At 41.0% G+C, this 24,735-nt stretch overlaps 1 protein-coding gene across 7 annotated transcripts in view; it reads right to left on the bottom strand.

The window, feature by feature from the left end:
- The window catches only part of SLC41A3 (solute carrier family 41 member 3), a 140,782-nt gene that overhangs the window by 52,387 nt on the left and 63,660 nt on the right, over window positions 1-24,735 (bottom strand). For all 7 annotated transcript variants that reach the window (XM_045992284.1, XM_045992288.1, XM_045992289.1 and 4 more), the window contains one exon: window positions 4,445-4,516. In XM_045992284.1, coding sequence (XP_045848240.1) covers window positions 4,445-4,516 — 72 coding nt within the window. The remainder of the gene's footprint in view (window positions 1-4,444; window positions 4,517-24,735) is intronic.

The following is a 24,735-nucleotide window of genomic DNA, read 5'->3' as shown; positions in this document are numbered from 1 at the left end:
AACCCACAGCAAATGTCATTGTCAATGGAGAAAAACTGAGAGCTTTTCCGCTAAGGTCAGGAATATGACAGGGATGTCCATTATCACCACTGCTATTCAACATAGTACTAGAAGTCCTAGCATTAACAATCAGACAACAGAAAGAAATAAAAGGCATCCAAATTGGCGAAGAAGAAGTCAAACCATCACTCTTTGCAGATGATATAATACTTTATGTGAAAACCCCAAAAAAGACTCCACTCCAAATCTGTTAGAACTTGTACAGGAATTCAATAAAGTGTCAGGATATAAAATCAATGCACAGAAATCAGTTGCATTTCTATATACCAACAATAAGACAGAAGAACGAGAAATTACGGAGTCAATCCCATTTACAATTGCACCTAAAACCATAAGATACCTAGGAATAAACTTAACCAAAGAAGCAAAGAATGTGTACTCAAAAAACTCTAAAGTATTCATAAAAGAAATTGAGAAAGACACAAAGAAATGGAAAAATGTTCCATGCTCCTGGATTGGAAGAACAAATATTGTGAAAATGTCTATGCTACTTAAAGCAATCTACACATTTAGTGCAATCCCTATCAAAATACCATCAGTTTTTTTTTCAATGAAATGGAAAAATAATCCTAAAATTTATATGGAACCAGAAAAGACCCCAAAGAGCCAGAGGAATGTTGAAAAAGAAAGCCAAAATTCGTGGCATCACAATTCCAGACTTCAAGCTCTATTACAAAGCTGTCATCATCAAGACAGTATGGTACTGACGCAAAAACAGACACATAGGTCAATGGAACAGAATAGAGAGCCCAGAAATAGACCCTCAACTCTATGGTCAACAAATCTTTGAGAAAGCAGGAAAGAATGTCCAATGGAAAAAGGATAGTCTCTTCAATAAATGGTGTTGGGAAAATTGGACAGCCACATGTAGAAAAATGAATCTGGACTGTTTCTTTACACCACATACAAAAATAGATTCCAAATGAATGAAAGACCTCAATGTGAGACCAGAATCCATCAAAATCCTTGAGGAGAACACAGGCAGCAACCTCTTTGACCTCAACCACAGCAACTTCTTCCTAGAAACATCACGAAAGGCAAGGCAAGCAAGGGTCGAAATGAACCACTTGGACTTCATCAAGATCAAAAGCTTTTTGCACAGCAAAGGAAACAGTCAACAAAACCAAAAGACAACTGACAGAATGGGAGAAGATATTTGCAAACGACATATCAGATAAAGGGCCAGTATCCAAAATCTATAAAGAACTTCTCAAACTCAACACCCAAAAAATAAATAATCCAATCAAGAAATGGGTAGAAGGCATAAACAGACATTTCTGCAAAGATGTCCAAATGGCCAACAGACACATGAAAAAGTACTCCACATCACTCAGCATCATGGAATTATAAATCAAAACCACAAATGAGATACCACTTCACACCAGTCAGAATGGCTAAAGTTAACAAGTCAGGAAATGACAGATGCTGGCGAGGATGTGGAGAAAGCGGTACCGTCCTACACTGTTTTGGGGACTGCAAGCTGGTGCAGCCACTCTGGAAAACAACATGGTAGTTCCTCAAAAATCTGAAATAGAGCTACCCTACAACCCAGCAATCATACTACTGGGTATTTACCCTAAAGATACAAATGTAGTGATCTGAAGGGGCACGTTCATCCAAATGCTTGTAGCAGTAATGTCCACAATAGCCAAACTATGGAAAGAACCTAGATGTCCATCAACAAATGAACGGATAAAGAAGATGTATACATATGGAACACTATGCAGCCATCAAAGGGAATGAAATCTTGCCATTTGCAATGATGTGGATAGAACTAGAGGGTATTATGCTGAGCGAAATAAGTCAATCAGAGAAAGACAATTATCATATAATCTCTCTGATATGAGGAATCTGAGAGGCAGGGTAGAGGGTTTGGAGGTTAGGGAAGGAAAAAATGATACAAGATGGCATCAGGAGGGAAACAAACCATAAGAGACTCTTAATTTCACAAAACAAACTGAGGGGTGATGGGGTGGAGGAGTACAGAGAGGGTGGTTGGGTTATGGACATTGGGGAGGGCATGTGCTATGGTGAGCGCTGTGAAGTGTGTAAGCCTGACGATTCACAGACCTATACTGCTGGGACAAAAAATACATTTTATGTTAATAAAATAATGTAAACAAAAAGATCCATAAAAAAACAGAAAGTTGTATCATATATTTTCTATGGACACATACATATATATGGCAAATGCAGAAAGTCATTCAAAAGAACTGGTGCTATTATTTGATACTAAGAATTCAAATATTTTATAATAATTTTGGAAAAAATCTAGAACTTCAAATTGTTCATATCTTGTGAACTTGTGGGAACTTCTCTTAAGAAATTCATGCAAAAAAGAATAATTTCATTGCAGTACAATTTATTGAATAGAAGCCTCCTGGCCCATGTGACTCGGTTCAAGCAGAGAAAGCAGACATCTAAACACAGAATTGCAACCAGGGCAGCCCCAGCAATATTTAACAAGGCCCCAGATAGTACCTGGTGTTGGATTGGAACTGACTGGAGCTTCACTGCCAGGAGAACAAGAAGAAAGGACATTCCACAGAGAGACAACTGCATATGCAAAGGCAGCAGGGATGGGGAATACGAGACTGCAGGAGGACAGATCAGACCAGTAGTACCTCTGGGCTGGGCCCACACTTGGACAAGAAGAACCAAAAAAGGAGCTTCAGGAGGAGGACACCTGATCAGCTTTAGGATTTAGAAAAGGTCACTCAGGGGCGCCTGGGTGGCTCAGTGGATTAAGCCGCTGCCTTCGGCTCAGGTCATGATCTCAGGGTCCTGGGATCGAGCCCCGCTTCGGGCTCTCTGCTCTGCAGGGAGCCTGCTTCCTCCTCTCTCTCTGCCTGCCTCTCTGCCTACTTGTGATCTCTCTCTCTGTCAAATAAATAAATAAAATCTTTAAAAAAAAAAAAAAAAGAAAAGGTCACTCAGGTGGCCATGCAGAGAAGAGCTGGAGTGGAAGAAGCCTGGGGCAGTTAGAACAGTGAAGAGGTTTGTAGTCAGTGAAGTCAGAGGAGACCTGACCTCACTGCAAGGAGGAGGAGAAGCAGGGCTGATTCAAGCATAGTTCACTGGCAGACTCCTCAGCACTGGACATAAGGATAAGGAGCAAAGAGATGCTGAAGGTGACTTGGTCTCTAGCTTGATTAATGGGCACAGTGACCATGACTGGGAGATTACCACATGATGGCCAGGGGTCACAGCCTTCCATGATTGAAACCTCACAATGGCTCACCTTATAGATAAGTTGAGGTGACTTGCCCAAGGGCCTCCAGCTGGCCCTTAGAATGAGCTTTCAACCATCAAACTCTTCAGGGTTGGGGACTTCACAAGAGGTGAGTGTGAGGAGATGAGGTGATGAGGCCAGATCTGGCTAAGCTCTTTCAGGGATGCTTCTGGGACAGGCAGATGGAGATACCCAGTGAAGAGCTAGAAACAGGGGCTCTGGAACCCAGGTGAGAGGTAAAGTGGGTATCCTCCTCATTTGATGAACAGTGAGATACAGCTAAGCAAGTCTTATGTGTCCTGCCCAAGGCCACCCAGTTGATAAATGATAGCCTAATTCCAGGCCTGTCTGATCTCAAAGTCCAGGTTCTTTGGGTGGCTACTGGCTACCCCAGAGATGCACAGAAGTTTCTGGATGAAGCCACTTCCTCTTTTACCTTGGCCCAGTCTCTTCCCAGTCTCTCCCTGCCCTGGGCTTTCAGACTCTATAATACTCTGAGACTCCTAGGATGAGAACTTAGCCCAATGAGGGTCCGCTAGAAGGAGGTACAAATTTGAATGAGCATGAAGCATTTAAGGAACAAAGGCATGGGGGGGGGGGGGGGTGTCCTGAAAAGGTGGAGAAAGAAGAGACTAAGAAGTAGGAGTGCAGCCATGAAGGAATATCAGGTAGGAAGAGTCCCAAATACTCCCGAGAGAACAAGTAGTATCACCTGTATGAGGCAATCAGAGGGTATACCAATTAGGATGTCAGTGACCTTGGCAAGCACAGCTGGAGTTAAGATAGTGGGAAGAGAAAGCTGTTAGCTTTATCCAGATTATGAGAAAGAGGAGTGAACAAGTATAGGTGAATCTTTCAATTAGCCTATCTTGAAAAGAAGGGGCTGGGGGTGCTGGAGGGACCCTGGTGTCCCAGAAGAGGCATCTACTTTCAGGTGGATATGCTGGTGTCCTATAGTTGAGCTGAGCCTCCAGCTGCCCTATCAGTGTGGTCTGGTGGGTTCAGGGTATACAGGTGGCCCGTTCCCCAAGTTCAGTCTGGAGCACAGAGAGAAGGGCTTACTTAATCTTCACCCTTCCTACGTGGAGCAGGCCTGGCTGCAGATTCAAAAGCAGGGAGGAGATTCATCGATGGGACAAAGGGCAGAATTACCTGAATGAGGGCGAGGTTACTGCTGATAACTCTGTGCTGCTCCTGGGGGTCATCAATTTGTCCAGTGTTGGCCTAGGATGGAGAGATAAGGACAAAAGGTAAGTCTGGGTGGTCACAAAGCCAGGCTAAGCATTCCTGGAAAAGGCAGTGCCTTACGAGAGAAATCAGCAAATGAATTTCATCGATGTTAGAACAAATTATTCTGCCCAGCTTTCAAAATTGACTGAGGGTGGGAAAGGTAAGGACCCAAGTCCCTTTGAGAGTAAGATGGTGTCATAAACCACCTCTACCATGCTCAAGTATGCAAGCACATAGAGTTAAGTATCACCAACAATTTCAGGGCCACCTGACTCAAGCTCATCCACAGGCACTATGGGAAGGACTCTTCTGGGAAGTTGTATTGTGCCCTCAGCTAGGTCTTCAGCCACCTACAATTCCCTTCTCTCCCCTCCAGCAAGTTACATCTCAGATGACCACTAACCACCCAACATGACTTTTGTAAATCATCCTGTTTAAGAAGTGCTTAAGTCCTTCACATAGGATAAAAAACAAGATCTGAAATAGGAGTTTCTCCTTTAAAAATGGTAGACAGCTCCTAACTTCACAGCACTTGCCAGCAAATTCAAGACACAGATAAATGTATTTTCCTAGCTCCTTTGTACTGAGTTCATTGTTTCCGAACTCCAAGGGGAAAAATGGAATTACTTTTCATGAACAAATAAGGGGATTCTTTTGTTTTCAGCATGATGGACACCTCAGACACGCATGAAACCATCATGGCGTCCCAGGTGACTCTTCCTTCATAAAGGTAGACTAATACCCATCTTAGAGGTGCGCACAGGGACAAGCTACTAAGGTGGAGTAGAATATAGCCACAGACCCACCATGTGCCAAATGCGTGAGGACAATAGGCTTGTCTCCCCTCTCTGGACTCCCACTACCTTAGACTCAATGGACCTGTTTGCTGTATCCTAGCGATCAGCCAATTCAAACCCTGGTACTCACCAGGTAAGGGATGCTACTGGCCCAAGACCCCTGAGTATAAATCAGAAAGGCATTCCTTCCTCAAGATGTTATATTTCCAAAATGAGGCTGAACAGGAAAGGGAGTGATACCAAGAGGTGCTGGAGGAGGAAAGGAGGCCTGGAGAGCTTGCAAACCTCATAGAGATGAGGGAGGAAGAGCACCACAGGAAGGAAGTTGTGAGAAGAGATGGGATGTGGAGTAAATAGGATTTTGGAGAGTGTGTAAGCATTTCTGTTTTATTTTTTAAATTTAAAAAAAAATTATTTTTAAAATTTCTTTTCAGTGTACCAGAATTCATTGTTTATGCACCACACCCAGTGCTCCATGCAATACACGACCTCCATAATCCCACCACCAGGCTTACCCAACCTCCCACCTCCTGCCCCTTCACAACCCTCAGACTGATTTTCAGAGTCCATAGTCTCTCATAGTTCATCTCCCCCTCCAATTTCCCTCAAATCCCTTCTCCTATCCATCTCCCCATGTCCTCTGTGTTATTTCTTATGCTCCACAAATAAGTGAAACCATATGATAATTGACTCTCTCTGCTTGACTTATTTCACTCAGCATAATCTCTTCCAGTCTGAGATTTCTCTCTGAGAGGGAGGCCTGGATGCATTTTGCTTTCCTCTAACCCTCCAAAAACCACCAAAAGCCGCCAATGGGAGAGAAAACAAAGCGACTGTCTTCTTCCCACTGTATATTTTTTTTCCTGCTTTGTCGAAGATGATTTGACCATAGAGTAGAGGGTCCATATCCGGGCTCTATACTCTGTTCCACTGGTCTTTGTGTCTGTTTTTATGCCAGGACCATGCTGTCTTGGTGATCACAGCTTTCTAGTAAAGCTTGAAATCAGGCAGCGTGATGCCCCCAGTTTTGTATTTCTTTTGCAACATTTCCTTAGCAATTCGGGGTCTGTCCTGATTCCATACAAATTTTAGGATTATTTGCTCCAGCTCTTTGAAAAATACCGGTGGAATTTTGATCGGAATGGCATTAAAAGTATAGATTGCTCTAGGCAGTATAGACATTTTAACAATGTTTATTCTTCCAATCCAAGAGCATGGAATGGTCTTCCATCTTTTTGTGTCTTCTCCGATTTCTTTCATGAGTGTTCTGTAGTTCCTCAAGTACAGATCCCTTACCTCTTTGGTTAGGTTGATTCCCAGGTATCTGATGGTTCTTGGTGCTATAGTAAATGGAATCGATTCCCTAATTTCCATTTCTGTATTTTCATTGTTAGTGTATAAGAAAGCCACTGATTTCTGTACATTGACTTTGTATCCTGCCACATTACTGAATTGCTCTATGAGATCTAGTAGTTTGGAGGTGGAGCCTTTTGGGTTTTCTATATAAAGTATTATGTCATCTGCAAAGAGAGAGAGTTTGATTTCTTCATTGCCAACTCGAATACCTTTTATTTCTCTTTGTTGTCTGATTGCTGTTGCTAGGACTTCTATTCTACATTGAACAGGAGTGGTGAGAGTGGGCATCCTTGTCATGTTCCTGATCTCAAAGGGAAGGCTGTCAGGTTTATCCCAATGAGGATGATATTCACTGTGGATTTTTCATAGATTTCATGAAGTTGAGAAATGTTCCCTTTATCCATATACTTTGAAGCATTTTAATCAGGAATGTATACTGTATCTTGTCAAATGCTTTTTCTACACCAATTGAGAGGACCATGTGGTTCTTCTCTCTTTTCTTATTGATTTGGTCTATCACACTGATTGATTTGCAAATGTTGAACCATCCTTGAAACCCAGGGATGAACCCCACCTGGTCATGGTGGATAATCTTTTTAATGTGCTGTGCATCCTATTTGCTAGGAACTTGTTGAGAATCTTAACATCCATATTCACCAGGGATATTGGTTTGAAATTCTCCTTTTTGGTGGAGTCTTTGCCTTGTTTGGGGATCAGGGTAATGCTGGCTTCATAAAAACAGTCTGGAAGTTTGCCTTCTGCTTCAATTTTTTGAAACAGCTTCAGGAGAACAGGGATTATTTCTTTGAAAGTTTGTTAGAATCCCCCAGGGAATCCATCAGGTCCTGGGCTCTTGCTTTTTGGGAGGTTTTTTGGTATAGATTCAATCTCATTACTAGATATCAGTCTATTCAGGTTGTCCATTTTTCCTGGTTCCATTTTGGAAGTTTATAGTTTCCCCGAATGTATCCATTTCACCTAGGTTGCTTAATTTATTGGCATATGACTGTTGATAATAATTTCTGATGACTGTTTCTACTTCCTTGGTGTTAGTTGTGATCTCTCCCTTTTCATTCATAATTTTTATTAATTTGGGCCTTCTCTCTTTTCTTTGGGATTAGTTTGGCCAATGGTTTATCGATCTTATTGATTCTTTCAAAAAACCAGCTTCTCGTTTCATTGATGTGTTCTACTGTATCTCTCGTTGCTATCTCATTGATCTCTGCTCTAATCTTGATTATTTCCCTTCTTGTGGGTGGGGATGGCTTAATTTGTTGTAGATTCTCCAGTTCTTTAAAGTGTAAAGACAGCTGGTGTATTCTGGATTTTTCAGGGTTTTTTTTTGAGGGCAGCTTGGATGGCTATGTATTTCCCCCTTAGGACTGCCTTTGCTGTATCCCATAGGTTTTGGACCAAAGCGTCTTCATTCTCATGGGTTTCCATGAATTGTTTATGTTCTTCCTTGATTTCCTGGTTGATCCAGGCATTTCTAAGCAAGGTGTTCTTTAGCTTCCAGGTGTTTGAATTCCTTCCAAACTGTTCCTTGTGGTTGAGTTCCAGTTTCAAGCATTGTGATCTGAGAATATGCAGGGGATAATCTCAGTCTTTTGGTATCGGTTGAGCCCTGATTTGTGACTCAGTATGTCATCTATTCTGGAGAAAGTTCAATGTACATTCAATAAGAATGAGTATTCTGTTGTTTTAGGGTGGAATGTTCTGTATATATCTATGAGGTCCCTCTAGTCCAATGTGTCATTGAATGTTTGTTTCTTTATTGATTTTCTGCTTCAATGACCTGTCCATTACTGAGAGTGGCATGTTAAGATATCCTATTATTAGTGTATTCATATCAATATGAGTCTTTTTTTTTTTTTTAATTAACTGTTGTCTTATGTAGTTGGCTGCTCCCCTATTGGGGGCATAAATATTTACAATTGTTAGATCTTCTTGGTGGATAGTCTTTTAAGAATGATGTAGTGTCCTTCCTCATCTCTGACTACAGTCTTTAGTTTAAAATCTAATTTATCTGATATGAGAATCACTACCCCAGCCTTCTTTTGAGGCCCATTGACATGAAAGATTCTTCTCCATCCCTTAACTTTCAGTCCGGATGTATCCTTAGGTTCAAAATGGGCCTCTTGTAGACAACATATGGACGGGTCCTGTTGTTTTATCCAATCTACAACCCTGTGCCATTTTATGGGCGCATTTAGGCCATTCACATTGAGAGTGATTATTGAGAGAGATGTTTTTATTGACATCGTGTTACCTGTGAAGTCTTTGTTTCTATAGATTGTCTCCATATATTTCTGTTCAATGATATTCTTGGGTTTTTTCCCTCTTTTATGGAACACCCCTTAATATTCCTTGCAGTGTCAGCTTGGTGATCGCATCCTCTTTTAAACCTTGCTGGTCTTGGAAGCTTTTTATCTCTCCATCCATTTTGAAAGTCAATCTTGCTGGAAATGTCGGTCTTGGTGGATAAAGTATTCTTGGATGCATGTTCTTCTCATTTAGTGCCCTGACTACATCTAGCTGGCCCTTTCTAGCTTGCCAGGTTTCTGTGGACAGGTCTGACGTTATTCTGATGGGCTTTCCTCTGTACGTAAGAAGCTTCTTTGTCCTACCTGCCTTCAAGAGTGCCTGTCTACAATTATATTCATCATTTTCATGATCAGGTGTCTCACGGTCTTTCTAGATTCTATGAACTAGGGGGTAGACCTTTCTTCCTCTAGTAGATGAACGCTGGTTCCATTCCCCAGAGTGGGAAAATTTTCATGGAGAATTTGTTCAACTATGTCCTCTAGTCTTCTTTCTTTCTCCTCCCCCTCAGGGATTCCAATAATTCTGATGTTGGAACATTTCATGCCATCATTTATTTCCCTATTTCTGTTTTCATGGCTTCTAAGCTGTTTGTTCCAGGCTTCCTCCTGATCCTTTTTCTCTATCTGTTTGTCCTCCAGATCACTAATTCTGTCTTCTGCCTCAGTTACCCTAGCTTTTAGAGTATTTAGATTAGATTGGGACTCATTGAGAGCATTGTTAACATCATCCCTGGTTGTTTCACTTCCGTCTTAATCAATTCCATTTTGTCATTAATGGTTTTCTCCAACCTAGCTATTGCCTGGATAATTGTTAGCCTGAATTCTGTTTCTGACATACTGCCTATGTCCATATCCAATAGCTCTGATGGAGAGGGCCTAGTCTCTGAATGTTTCCTATGTTGGGCATTCCTCCTCCTAGTCATTTTGGTGAGAGATGGCTGAAGGGATGTGTAGCTGAATGTATCAACCATGGTGCAGGCAAGGTGCACCGTGGAATGCTGCCCACTGGTGTCTTCTGCCCCCTTAGAGATCCAGAATTGTATAATTCTAATCTCAGGCTGATTTCATGGGAGATCAGAGTTTTGGTAGGAAATCAGTTCACTTTAGGGGAGAGGTTGAAACGGCACCTCCTCCTACTTCTCTGCCATCTTGTCCTTTCTACACTTATTAACTTTAAATGTTTCTCTAATATAGAGTTGTAACTTCCCCCATTTATTTATTGACTTAATCATTTACTTATATGGTATGATTAGACTCATCGGTATGTATTTTATTCTTGAGATAATAAAACTATTTTACTTATTTTGTTGCTAACATTATTCCAGCTGTGGGCACTGGAAGCTCATTCAGGTTGGTTTAAGCTTCTTTCTGACATGTACCCACATGCCATTAAGTACTTCCTTACTTTCTGGCACTATCAGATACCTCACGCACATCTTGTATTTACTATCTCCCACCCCTATTCTAGAATGAGCCATTTTCCCAAGACTGGATCCTTTTACTGAAGAATGGTATCAGAAACCAAAATGTGGACAGATGAGCTAGGTGTTGCTAGGTACTGCTTCTAGTGAATGAAGCTAGGAAATGTATGTATGTATGCTAACCTATGTATCCACACATACCATATTTATTGTTGTATCTATCTGCATATGAATTAAAATAAATAGTTCATATTGATATCTTTGAGTCCAATCCAGGATCATAGGATTGATTCTAGCACTGAAGAGATAGGTTTTAAACTGGACAAGAGTGTTGGAAAATAAGAAGAGGTATCCACAGTTTAACACAGATTAAGAGAGTATCCCTAAGCAATGCAAATCAGAGTAGTTAGGCTGGTAGAAGAACCCAAGGCCAAAAGTGAAAGCGGGAAAGGTCTACTGCACAAATCATGAAAGAGACCATCAAACTCAGCAAATGGAAGCACAAAAATATGAAGAAACTGAGTCAAAACAGGAAACTGAATAAGCAAATTAAGAGATGTGAGAGAATGGTGCTTCCATAAGTAGGAAGACAATCTGAAATTCCAGAAAGAACAAAATGGAACTTTGAATTTAAAAGAGAGAGAATTTAAAACAAAAGCTCTTCATTAGATAACCTCAACAGCACAGTACACATAGAGAGAAATGAAAAGCGATTTAGTGATATGACACATCAAGCAGAAATATTCTTCCAGACTAGACAGAGATATGGAAAATGTCAAAAGACAGTTAAGGAACTCAGAAGGGACACTCAGAAGCTGCACTGTGTAGCCAATAGTAGCTATAAGGGGTGGCAGGAAGAATGAATGAATTTCAAAATATTACAAATAGCAGCAGCAACAACAAAAAGATTTCCAAAGAGCTGAAGATAGACATATCTCTTTAGATAGGAAAATCCAGATACATGCAAGACAACAAGAAAAATTCCATGCCAGAGATGTCATGGTGAACACAGATAATAAAGAGAAATATCCCCCAAAGACATGGAAAGATAAAAAGATTATCCAAAAGAAATTAGACTCTATAAGTAATAAGGATTCCAGGGGGCACCTAGCTGGCTCAGTCAGAAAAGTAGTGACTCTTGATCTCAAGATTACTAAAAAGTTTTAAAAATTTAAGGAAGTAATGAGGGGGGGTGAGTAAGTGGCTCAGTCAGTCAAGCATCTGCCTTCAACTCAGGTCATGATCACAGGGTTCTGGGATCAGTCCCCACATTGGGCTCCCTGCTCAGCAGGGAGGCTGCTTTTCCCTCTGCCTTTCCCTCTGGCTTGTGTCCTCTCTTTCTCTTTCTCTTTCTCAGATAAGTAAATAAAATCTTAAAAAAGTAATAAGGTTTTGGAGGCAAGATGGAGAAGTAGGAGATGCTGTTTCAACTGGTCCCCTGATGTGAGCTGATTATCTACCAGATCACCCTGAACACACATGAAATCAGCCTGAGATGTAGGATTATACACTTCTGGATCTCTATGGGGGCAGAAGATGCCAGTGGACAGGTAAAGCAGAGTGGGAACTGATATCGAAAGCTAAACAAAATGGGGAGGGAGCCACTAGAAGCAATCCATTGGAAAGTAATACCCCAATGCAAGAGCGCTCTATGATTGGGAACCAGCATTAACCTGGAGTCTGGTTAAAAGCACTCAAAATGAGCAAAAGATCTTAAGGGGAAATTGGTGGAATCAGGCAGTTAGGGGCATGGGCAGAAGCCCACAAATCCAGGATGGCCACAGCCGGCATCCTGCCAGAGAGAGTGTGGCTAAGCATCCAGGCTGAGCCACCAGTGCCCATGAGAGTGTCTGGTGTGGACGCCAGCCAGTGTTCTCTAGAATCACAGCCTTTTGCATTCTGCACATATGCTGCACACCTGGGGTCTGAGTCACGCTCCCCACCCTCCCCTGAGATAGGTCCATGGGGGCACTAGCCAGTGCTAAGACTGGCAAGAGTCTGACACTCCCAGCCCCCATAGACAGGAAAATCTCAGCACGCTATCTCTGGCTGGGATATCTCCAGCAGTCTGGACCTGCTCAGACAGCTGCAGCAAAGGCAGCCATCGGAAACCAGCTTTCTAGACTAATATGGCTCCCAGTTTTAGAAGCACCAGGGTACAAGTGGGAGCTCCTGCAACCCCTGAGACTGTGGCTGGGGATTGCTCTGCTAGTGAGAGGTGGCAGAGGGGGCGTTTATGTGCTCTGGAACACTCAGAGGGGAATAGACTGAGGCTTCTCTCTGAGAGAGAGGTCTGGGTGCAGTTTGCTTTCCTTTAAACCTCTGAAGAACCACCAAAAGCCAACAAGGTAGGGAAAAAAAATAAGAATAAAAAAATCTCCAGAGAACAAAAGCCTGAAAAACCGATTTCCTCAAGTGCAGCCCCTTGATAGGGGGCAGGAGGACTCAACTCTAGCAAGACTGCCTGAAAAAACACACAGCAGGACCCTACCCCAGAAAGCCAGCTTAAAAAAAAAAAAAAAAAAAGGCAACCACCACAGGATCCCCCCAAAATGTAAGGCCCAAATATCAGGGGAAAAGAAGATATTAAACTCCCACTATTGTCCTAAAACCTGTATACTTCATAAAGACAACTTTATTTTTGATTCATTCCCACTATTCTCATTCTTTTCAACTTTTTATTATTTTTTAACCTATTTACCATCAAAATGAGAGGTTGAGTACAACAAATTCCATAATAACCTTTTAACTTGAACTTCTGTAATACATATACCTGTGGGACATTTTTTTTTTTGCTTTTCTATTTTTTTTAATATTCATATAGAGATAAGCTTCAAGGTAATCATCTTTCCCCAATCAATACTACCCATATATATACACCAGTTTTAATCCCCCTTTATCTCCGGAAAGTGACTCCTTCAACAAAGACATGAAGATACACCCAGGAAGAATCAAAATAACCTTTCTCACCCACACTGAGAATCTATAGCCACCCTCCCATCTTTTTTTTCTCTCTCAGTGTTTCTGTGTAAATGTTTTTATTCTGGTAGTATATAAATCTTATACTTGAGGTTCATTTTGGCTGGGTTCTTTTTTTCTTGTCACCAAAGCGTCTTCATTCTCATGGGTTTCCATGAATTGTTTATGTTCTTCCTTGATTTCCTGGTGGACCCAGGCATTTCTAAGCAAGGTGTTCTTTAGCTTCCAGGTGTTTGAATTCCTTCCAAACTGTTCCTTGTGACCCAGTATGTCATCTATTCTGGATTCCGTGTACATTCAATAAGAATGAGTATTCTGTTGTTTTAGGGTGGAATGTTCTGTATATATCTATGAGGTCCATCTGATCCAATGTGCCATTCAATGCTCTTGTTTCTTTATTGATTTTCTGCTTTGATGACCTGCCCATTACTGCGAGTGACATGGTAAGATATCCTATTATTAATGTATTCATATCAGTATGAGTCTTTATTTTGATTAACAGTTGTCTTATATAGTTGGCTATTCCCATACTGGGGGCATAAATATTTACAATTGTTAGATCTTCTTGGTGGGTAGACCCTTTAAGAATGACATAGTGTCCTTCTGTATCTCTGACTACTGTATTTAGTTTAAAATCTAATTTATCTGATATAAGAATCACTACCCCAGCCTTCTTTTGAGGCCCATTGTCATGAGTGAAGGGGTTTCTCCACCCCTTCACTTTCAGTCTGGATATATCCTTGGACAGGTTCTGTCAGCGTATCCAATCTACAACCCTGTGTGGTTGTATGGGATCATTTAGGGAGTTCACACTGAGAGTGATTATTGAGAGATACGTTTTTATTAACATTGTGTTGCCTGTGAAGGCCTTGTTTGTATAGATTGTCTCCATCTATTTCTGTTCAATGGTATTCTTGTTTTTTTTTTCCTCTTCTGTAGAACCCCCTGTTAATATTTCTTGCAGTGCCAGCTTGGTGGTCACATGCTCTTCTAAACCTTGCTGGTCTTGGGAGCTCTTTATCTCTCCATCCATTTTGAATGTCAGTCTTGCTGGATAAAGTATTCTTGGATGCATGTTCTTCTCATTTAGTGCCTTGAATTCATCTTGCCATCCCTTTCTGGATTGCCAGGTTTCTGTGGAGAGGTCTGATGTTATTCTGATGGGCCTTCCTTTGTACATAAGGAATCTTTTCCCTCTAGCTGTTTTAAAGGGCTCATGTCTAAAATTATGATTCATCATTTTCACAATCAGGTGTTTCGAGGTCTTTCTAGATTCTATGAACTTGGGGGTAGACCTTTCTGCCTCTAGTACATGAACGCTGATTCCATTCCCCAGAGTGGGAAAATTTTCATGGAGAATTTGTTCAACTATATCCTCTAGTCTTCTTTCTTTCTACCCCGCCCCCCACCTCAGGTATTCCAATAATTCTGGCATGGGAATGTTTCATGGCATTATTTATTTCCCTATTTCTGTTTTCATGGCTTCTAAGCTGTTTGTTCCAGGCTTCCTCCTGATCCTTTTTCTTTATCAGTTTGTCTTGTAGTTCACTAATTATGTCTTCTACCTCAGTTACCCTAGCTTTTAGAGAATTTAGATTAGATTGGAACTCATTGAGAGCACTGTTAACATCATCCCTGGTGGCTTTCACTTCTGCCTAATCAGTTCCATTTTGTCATCAATGGTTTTCTCCAACCTAGCCATTGCCTGGATAATTGTTAGCCTGGATTCCCTTTCTGACATACTGTTTATGTCCATATCCAGTAGCTCTGATAGACAGGGCAGAGTCTCTGAATTTTTCTTTTGTTGGGTATTCTTCCTCCTAGTCATTTTGGTGAGTGATGGCTGAGGGGATATGTTGCTGACTGTATCAACCATGATCCAGGCTAGCTGCACCCTGGAATGCTTCTGAGAAATCAGTAGTCCCCACCAAAAAGAGAGAAAAAAGAAAAAGAGAGAGAGACAGAAAAAAAAAAAAAGACTAGACCAGCCCTAATGGGCCCCCAAAGTAAGATTTATAAAGTTACAAACAAAAACAAAGAAAAAGAGCCACAAAATTAATGACAAGAAAAAAAAGAACCCAGCCAAAATGAACCTCAAGTATAAGATTTATATACTACCAGAATAAAAACATTTACACAGAAACACAGAGAAAATAAAAAAGAAGAAAGAAATGGAAGGAATTCAAACACCTGGAAGCTACAGAACACCTTGCTTAGAAATGCCTGGATCAACCAGGAAATCAAGGAAGAAGATAAACAATTCATGGAAACCCCACAAGAAGGGAAATAATCAAGATTAGAGCAGAGATCAATGAGATAGCAACTAGAGGTACAGTAGAACACATCAATGAAACGAGAAGCTGGTTTTTTGAAAGAATCAATAAGATCAATAAACCAATGGCCAAACTAATCCCAAAGAAAAGAGAGAAGGCCGAAATTAATAAAAATTATGAATGAAAGAGATATCACCTTACACCAGTTAGAATGGCCAAAATTAGCAAGACAGGAAAAAACTTGTGTTGGAGAGGGTGTGGAAAAAGGGGAACCCTCTTACACTGTTGGTGGGAATGCAAGTTAGTGCAGCCACTTTGGAGAACTGTGTGGAGATTCCTCAAGAAATTAAGAATAGAGCTTCCCTATGACCCTGCAATTGCACTGCTGGGTATTTACCCCAAAGATACAGATGTAGTGAAAAGAAGAGCCATCTGTACCCCAATGTTTATAGCAGCAATGGCCACGGTCGCCAAACTGTGGAAAGAACCAAGATGCCCTTCAACGGATGAATGGATAAGGAAGATGTGGTACATATACACGATGGAGTATTATGCCTCCATCAGAAAGGATGAATACCCAACTTTTGTAGCAACATGGACAGGACTGGAGGAGATTATGCTGAGTGAAATAAGTCAAGCAGAGAGAGTCAAGTATCATATGGTTTCACTTATTTGTGGAGCAAAACAAATAACATGGAAGACATGGGGAGATGGAGAGAAGGGAGTTGAGGGAAAATGGAAGGGGAGATGAACCATGAGAGACTATGGACTCTGAAAAACAACCTGAGGCTTTTGAAGGGACGGGGGGTGGGTGGTTGGGGAACCAGGTGGTGGGTAATAGGGAGGGCAGGTATTGCATGGAGCACTGGGTGTGGTGCAAAAACAATGAATACTGTTACGCTGAAAATAAATTTTAAAAATTATGAATGAAAAGGGAGAGATCACAACTAACACCAAGGAAATAAAAACAGTCATCAGAAATTATTACCAACAGTTTTATGCCAATAAATTAAGCAACCTAGATGAAATGGATGCATTCCAGGAAAAATATAAACCTCCAAAACTGAATCAGGAAGAAATTGACAACCTGTATAGACCAGTATCTAGCAATGCGATTGAAGGAATAATCAAAAACCTCCTCCAAAAAAGGGCCCAGGACCTGACGGATTCCCTGGGGAATTCTACCAAACTTTCAAAGAAGAAATAATACCTATTCTCCTGAAGCTGTTTCAAAAAATTGAATATAGAAGGAAAACTTACAGACTCTTTTCATAAAGCCAGCATTACCCTGATCCCCAAACCAGGCAATGACCCCACCAAAAAGGAGAATTTCAGACTAATATCCCTGATGAATATGGATGCTAACAAGATCCTAGCTAATAGGATCCAACAGTACACTAAAAAGTTTATCCACAATGACCAGGTGGGATTTATCCATGGGATGCAGGGCTCGTTCAACATTCTTAAATGAATGTGATAGAACAAATCAATAAGAGAAGAGAGAAGAACCACATGGTCCTCTCAATTGATGCAGAAAAAGCATTTGACAAGATCCAGCATCCACTCCTGATTAAAACGCCTCCAAGTATAGGGATAGAAGGAACATTCCTCAACTTCATAAAAACTATCTATAAAAAAGTCACAATGAATATCATCCCCTAGGGGGTAAAGCTGACAGCCTTCCCTTTGAGATCAGGAACACGACAAGGATGCCCACTCTCACCACTCCTGTTCAACATAGTATTAGAAGTCCTAGCAACAGCAATCAGACAACAAAGAGAAATAAAAGGTATTCGAGTTGGCAATGAAGAAGTCAAATTCTCTCTCTTCGCAGATGACATGATACTTTATATGGAAAACCCGAAAGATTCCACCCCCAAACTACAAGAACTCATTCAGAAATTCAGTAATGTGGCATGATACAAAAACAATGTGCAGAAATCAATTGCTTTCTTATACACTAACAATGAAAATACAGAAGGGTAATGAGAGAATCAATTCCATTTACTACAGCACCAAGAACCATAGATACCTGGGAATAAACCTAACCAAAGAGGTAAAGGATCTGTACTTGAGGAACTACAGAACACTCATGAAAGAAATTGAAGAAGACACCAAAAGATGGAAGACCATTCCATGCTCATGGATCAGAAGAATAAACATTGTTAAAGTATCTATAGTGCCTAGAGCAATCTGTATTTTCAAAGCCCTTCTGATCAAAATTCCACGGGCATTTTTCAAAGAGCTGGATCAAATATGAAACTCGACCATTCTCTTACACCATACACAAAGATAAACTCGAAATGGATAAATGACCTCAATGAGAGGCAGGAACCCATCAGAATCATAGAGGAGAATATAGGCAGTAAGCTCTTCAAAATCGGCCATGGCAAATTCTTTCAAGATATATCTCCAAAGTAAATGAAACAAAGGCAAAAATGAACTTTTGGGACTTCATCAAGATTGAAATCTTCTTCACAGAAAAGGAAACAGTCAACAAAACAAAAAGGCAACCCACGGAATGGGAGAAGATAGTCGTAAATGATAGTACAGATAAATGGCTGATATCCAGGATCTATAAAGAACTTCTCAAACTCAATACACACAAAATAGATAATCATGTCAAAAAATGGGCAGAAGACATGAACAGACACTTCTCCAATGAAGACATATAGATCCAAGAAAAAATGTTCATCACAAGCCATCAGGGAGATTCAAATCAAAACCACATTGAGATACCACCTGACACTAGTTAGAATGGCCAAATTTAACAAGACAGGAAACAACATGTGTTGGAGAGGATGTGGAGAAATGGGAACCCTTTTACACTGCTGGTGGGAATGCAAATTGATGCAGTCATTTTGGAAAACAGTGTGGAGATTCCTTACAAAATTGATAATAGAGCTTCCCTATTAACCTGGATGCACTACTTGGTATTTACCCCAAAGATACAGATGTAGTGAAAAGAAGGGCCATCTGTATCCCAATGTTCATAGCAGCAATGGCTACTGTCGCCAAACTATGGAAAGAGCCAAGATGCCCTTCAATGAATGGATATCACTTCAATGAAGGGATAAAAAAGATGTGGTCCATATATACTATGGAGTATTATGGCTCCATCAGAAAGGATGAACACCCAACTTTTGTATCAACATGGGTGGGACCGGAAGAGATTATGCTGAGTGAAATAAGTCAAACAGAGAGAGTTAAGTATCATATGGTTTCGCTTATATGTGCAGCATAAGGAATAACACGGAGGTCAGGTGGAGATGGAGAGAACAGAGTTGTGGGAAATTGGAGGGGGGATACGAACCATGAGAGACTGTGGACTCTATCCAAGTAACTGAGGGTTTTGGAGGGGAGCAGGGTGGGAGATTGGGTGAGCCTGGTGTTGGGTATTGTGGAGGGCATGTAGTGCATGGAGCACTGGGTGTGGTGGGTAAAGAACGCATTCTGTAACACTGAAAAGAATTTTAAAAAAATAAATAATAATTCTAAAGAAAAAGGAAGGAATAAAGAAAAAAAGAAAAAGAAGCAATAAGGCTTCCATCAGTAACACTGTGCACAAAAAGACTCTGAAAATATGCCTCAGTACCAAAGGAAAATAATTGTGAACAATGAATTCTCCAGGTAACCAGGATGGAATTCAAATATGAGGATAAAATAAAGCATTGTCATACTACAAATGTCCAAAAAGTTTACTCCCAACAAATATTACCTGAAATGATTATGAGAAGACACACTAATGCAAATCAAAAATTAAATTGAACAGAACACAGAGAGAGAGTGGTATCAGGAAGGTGGAACACTAGGAAACTCCAGGCCCTCTTCCTCCAGCTAAAACACCAAGTAAACAACCGACTGACCAAAACAGCTTTGTGAGAGTTCTAGAAACCAGTCACAGATCTATAAAACCAACTGAATGCTCAACAAAGAAAAACCCACACTCAAAATAGTAGAAAATTACAGTGTTTTTGCTTATCCTTGCTCCACTCCCTCCTCTGTACAGAGTAGTGCAGTGTTTGGTTCCTCTCTCAGGACAGAAGGAAAATAGGGGAACAGTCTGTATGGTCCTGGCTTGCCTGGAGGCTACCTGAGGGACTGTTTTCTGTTTTGCCTGATTTGGAGATCAGAAGGAGCAAGGTAGCATAGCTTGGATACCAGTACAGCTGGATATAGTACAGCTGTAGGAAATTGTAGGCCCATGTATGCCTCGAGCAAGGATATGGTCAGAGGAATACAATAAAACATCTAAGGCCCCAAAGGAGAAGTAGGGCTGGGCTTTTTAGGTTAGTTAAGACACTTAATAGTACCCCTGTGTGTTGAAGTGGGGTGCGGGGGAAAAAAGCACATACACAGGCCCAGGGAAGTCATATGCCCTGAAAAGGCCTGAAAAGACTTTAAGCCTTCACACCAGACTGAGTGGTGAAGGTCTTCACCTTCACAGAGCTAGTCTGCAAAGATTGGGAGAGGTGGCTATTTTCTTAAATGCCTTTTTTTTTTTTTTTAACAAAAGATGACAAGGCAGACAAAGAAACAAGGAAACGTGGTCCATTCGAAGTAACAAAATAAGTCTTCAGAAACTAACTCTAAAGGAACAAAAGATTTAGACTTACCTGAGAAAGCCTTTAAAACAACTGCATTAAACATGCTCAATAAACTAAAGGAGGACATGAATAGAGATCTAAAGTGAATTAGGAAAAGATGTATGAACAAAATGAGAACATCTACAAAGAGCAATTATTACACAGGAACCAAACAGAAATACTGCAGCTGGAAAATACAATCACTGAATTGAAGAATTCACCAAAGCACACTCAAACATTTAAATTCATCAAGCTTGAGAAACAATAACAAAAAGGAATGAAGAAAAGTGAACAGAGTCTACTGGATTTATGAGGCACCATCAATCAGATCTATCCATCCATTCATCCATCCATCTAATGTGTATACCAGAAAGGGAAGAGAGACAAAATTGGGCAGAGTGCCTATCTGAAGAATGGCCAAATATTTGCAAATTTTAAGAAATACATGTATATACAAATACAAAAAGGCCAACAAACCCAAAAAGGACAAACCCAAGGAGGCCTATACCAAGAAACATTATAATCAGGGGTGAGGAGTCAAGATGGCGGAGAAGTAGCAGGCTGAGACTACATCAGGTAGCAGGAGATCAGCTCGATAGCTTATCTAAACATTGCAAACACCTACAAATCCAACGGGAGATTGAAGAGAAGAAGAACAGCAACTCTAGAAACAGAAAATCAACCGCTTTCTGAAAGGTAGGACTGGCGTAGAAGTGAATCTAAAACGACGGGAATATACACCGCGGGGGGAGGGGCCGGCTCCCAGCAAGCAGTGGAGCAACAGAGCACAAAATCAGGACTTTTAAAAGTCTGTTCCACTGAGGGACATTGCTCCAGAGGCTAAACCAGGGTGAGGCCCACGCAGGGTCAGCGTGGCCCCAGGCCCCGCAGGGTCACAGAAGGATCGGGGGTGTCGGAGTGTCGCAGAGCTCGCAGGTGTTAGAACGGAGAAGCCGGCTGCAGAGACAGAGCCGAGGACTGAACTCTCAGCCCAGGGTTACCTTGAACTGGTCGCGGGCTGGTTGAGCTGGGAGCGCGGCTAGAGGCTGGGGATACGGGAGTGATTGGGTGCTGTCCTCTGGGGGCGCACTGAGGAGTGGGGCCCCAGGCTCTCGGCTCCTCCGGGCCGGAGACTAGGAGGCCGCCATTTTCATTCCCGTCCTCTGGAACTCTACAGAAAGCGTTCAGGGAACAGAAGCTCCCAAAAGCGAACCCGAGCCGATTACTTAGTCCGGCCGCCGGTAAGGGCGGTGCAATCCCGCCTTGGGCAAAGACACTTGAGAGTCACTACAACAGGCCCCTCCCCCAGAAGATCAACAAAATATCCAGCCAGGACGAAGTTCATCTATCAAGGAAAGTAGGTTCAATTCCTAAGACAGCAGCGCAATTCCAGAGGAGGAGAAAGCAAAGCACAGAACTCATGGCTTTCTCCCCATGATTCTTTAGTCTTGCGGCTACTTCAATTTTTTTTCTTTTTTCTTCTTCGGCTAAATTTTTTAAAACTTTTACCCTTTTCTTTTTTAACGTTTTTTGACTAGTTTATCTAAATATATATATTTTTCTTTCTTTTTTATATTTTTTCTTTATTTGTTTTATTTTTAAACTTTTTTTCTGAACCTCTTTTTATCCCCTTTCTCCCACCCACAATTTGGGGTCTCTTCTCATTTGGTTACAGCGCATTTTTCTGGGGTCCTTGACACCCTTTTAGAATTTTATTTGCTCCTTCATATCCTCTTATCTGGACAAAATGACAAGGCGGAAAAAATCACCACAAACAAAAGAACAAGAGACAGTACCGAAGGCTAGGGACCTAATCAACACAGACATTGGTAATATGTCAGATCAAGAGTTCAGAATGACGATTCTGAACATCCTAGCCGGGCTCGAAAAAGGCATGGAAGATATTAGAGAAACCCTCTCTGGAGATATTAAAGCCCTTTCTGGAGAAATTAAAGAACTAAAATCTAACCAAGTTGAAATCAAAAAAGCGATTAATGAGGTGCAATCAAAAATGGAGGCTCTCACTGCTAGGATAAATGAGGCAGAAGAAAGAATTAGTGATATAGAAGAACAAATGACAGAGAATAAAGAAGCCGAACAAAAGAGGGACAAACAGCTACTGGACCATGAGGGGAGAATTCGAGAGATAAGTGACACCATAAGACGAAATAACATTAGAATCATTGGGATTCCAGAAGAAGAAGAAACAGAGAGGGGAGCAGAAGGTCTATTGGAGAGAATTATTGGAGAGAATTTCCCTAATATGGCAAAGGGAACAAGCATCAAAATCCAGGAGCTGCAGAGAACCCCCCTCAAAGTCAACAAGAATAGGTCCACACCCCGTCACCTAATAGTAAAATTTACAAGTCTTAGTGACAAAGAGAAAATCCTGAAAGCAGCCCGAGAAAAGAAGTCTGTAACATACAATGGTAAAAATATTAGATTGGCAGCAGACTTATCCACAGAGACCTGGCAGGCCAGGAAGAGCTGGCATGATATATTCAGAGCACTCAACGAGAAAAACATGCAGCCAAGAATACTCTATCCAGCTAGGCTATCATTGAAAATAGAAGGAGAGATCAAAAGCTTCCAGGACAAACAAAAACTGAAAGAATTTGCAAACACCAAACCAGCTCTACAGGAAATATTGAAAGGGGTCCTCTAAGCAAAGAGAGAGCCTAAAAGAAGTAGACCAGAAAGGTACAGAGACAATATACAGTAACAGTCACCTTACAGACTAATAATGGCACTAAATTCATATCTCTCAATAGTTACCCTGAATGTTAACGGGCTAAATGCCCCAATCAAAAGACACAGGGTATCAGAATGTATAAAAAAAACAAAACCCATCAGTATGTTGCCTACAAGAAACTCATTTTAGACGCGAAGACACCTCCAGATTTAAAGTGAGGGCATGGAAAAAAATTTACCATGCTAATGGGCATCAGAAGAAATCTGGGGTGGCAAACCTTATATCAGATCAATTAGATTTTAAGCCAAAGACTATAATAAGAGATGAGGAAGGACACTATATCCTACTCAAAGGGTCTGTCCAACAAGAAGATCTAACCATTTTAAATATCTATGCCCCTAAAGTGGGAGCAGCCAACTATATCAACCAATTAATAACAAAATCAAAGAAACACATCAATAATAAGACAATAATAGGAGGGGACTTGAACACTCCCCTCACTGAAATGGACAGATCATCTAAGCAAAAGATCAACAAGGAAATAAAGGCTTTAAATGACACACTGGACCAGATGGACATCACAGATATATTCAGAGCATTCCATCCCAAAGCAACAGAATACACATTCTTCTCTAGTGCACATGGAACCTTCTCCAGAATAGATCACATCCTGGGTCATAAATCAGGTCTCAACCGGTATCAAAAGATTGGGATCATTCCCTGCATAGTTTCAGACCACAATGCTCTGAAGCTAGAACTCAATCACAAGAGGAAATTTGGAAAGAACCCAAATACATGGAGACTAAACAGCATCCTTCTAAAGAATGAATGGGTTAACCAGGAAATTAAAGAAGAACTGAAAAAATTCATGGAAACAAATGATAATGAAAACTCAACAGTTCAAAATCTGTGGGACACAGCAAAGGCAGTCCTGAGAGGAAAATATACAGCGGTACAGCCTTTCTCAAGAAACAAGAAAGGTCTCAAGTACACAACCTAACTCTAAACGTAAAGGAGCTGGAGAAAGAACAAGAAAGAAACCCTAATCCCAGAAGGAGAAGAGAAATCATAATGATCAGAGCAGAAATCAATGAAATAGAAACCAAAAAAAAAAAAAAAAAACAATAGAAAAAAATCAATGAAACTAGGAGCTGGTTCTTTGAAAGAATCAATAAGATTGATAAACCCCTGGCCAGACTCATCAAAAAGAAAAGAGAAAGGACCCAAATCAATAAAATCATGAATGAAAGAGGAGAGATCACAACTAACACCAAAGAAATACAGACAATTATAAGAACATACTATGAGCAACTTTACGCCAACAAATTGGACAATCTGGAAGAAATGGATGCATTCCTAGAGACATATAAACTACCACAACTGAACCAGGAAGAAATAGAAAACCTGAACAGGCCCATAACCAGTAAGGAGATTGAAACAGTCATCAAAAATCTCCAAACAAACAAAAGCCCAGGGCCAGACGGCTTCCCAGGGGAATTCTTTTTTTTTTTTTTTTTCCCTTTTTATTTATTTATTTTTTTTTCAGCGTAACAGTATTCATTCTTTTTGCACAACACCCAGTGCTCCATGCAAAACGTGCCCTCCCCATCACCCACCACCTGTTCCCCCAACCTCCCACCCCTGACCCTTCAAAACCCTCAGGTTGTTTTTCAGAGTCCATAGTCTCTTATGGTTCGCCTCCCCTCCCCAATGTCCATAGCCCGCACCCCCTCTCCCAATCCCACCTCCCCCCAGCAACCCCCAGTTTGTTTTGTGAGATTAAGA

The sequence above is a fragment of the Meles meles genome, chromosome 20 (assembly GCF_922984935.1).
Source record: "Meles meles chromosome 20, mMelMel3.1 paternal haplotype, whole genome shotgun sequence".
NCBI lineage: Eukaryota > Metazoa > Chordata > Mammalia > Carnivora > Mustelidae > Meles > Meles meles.
Note: the sequence above shows the minus strand (reverse complement) of the source record. Positions and strands in the feature narration are given on the sequence as shown.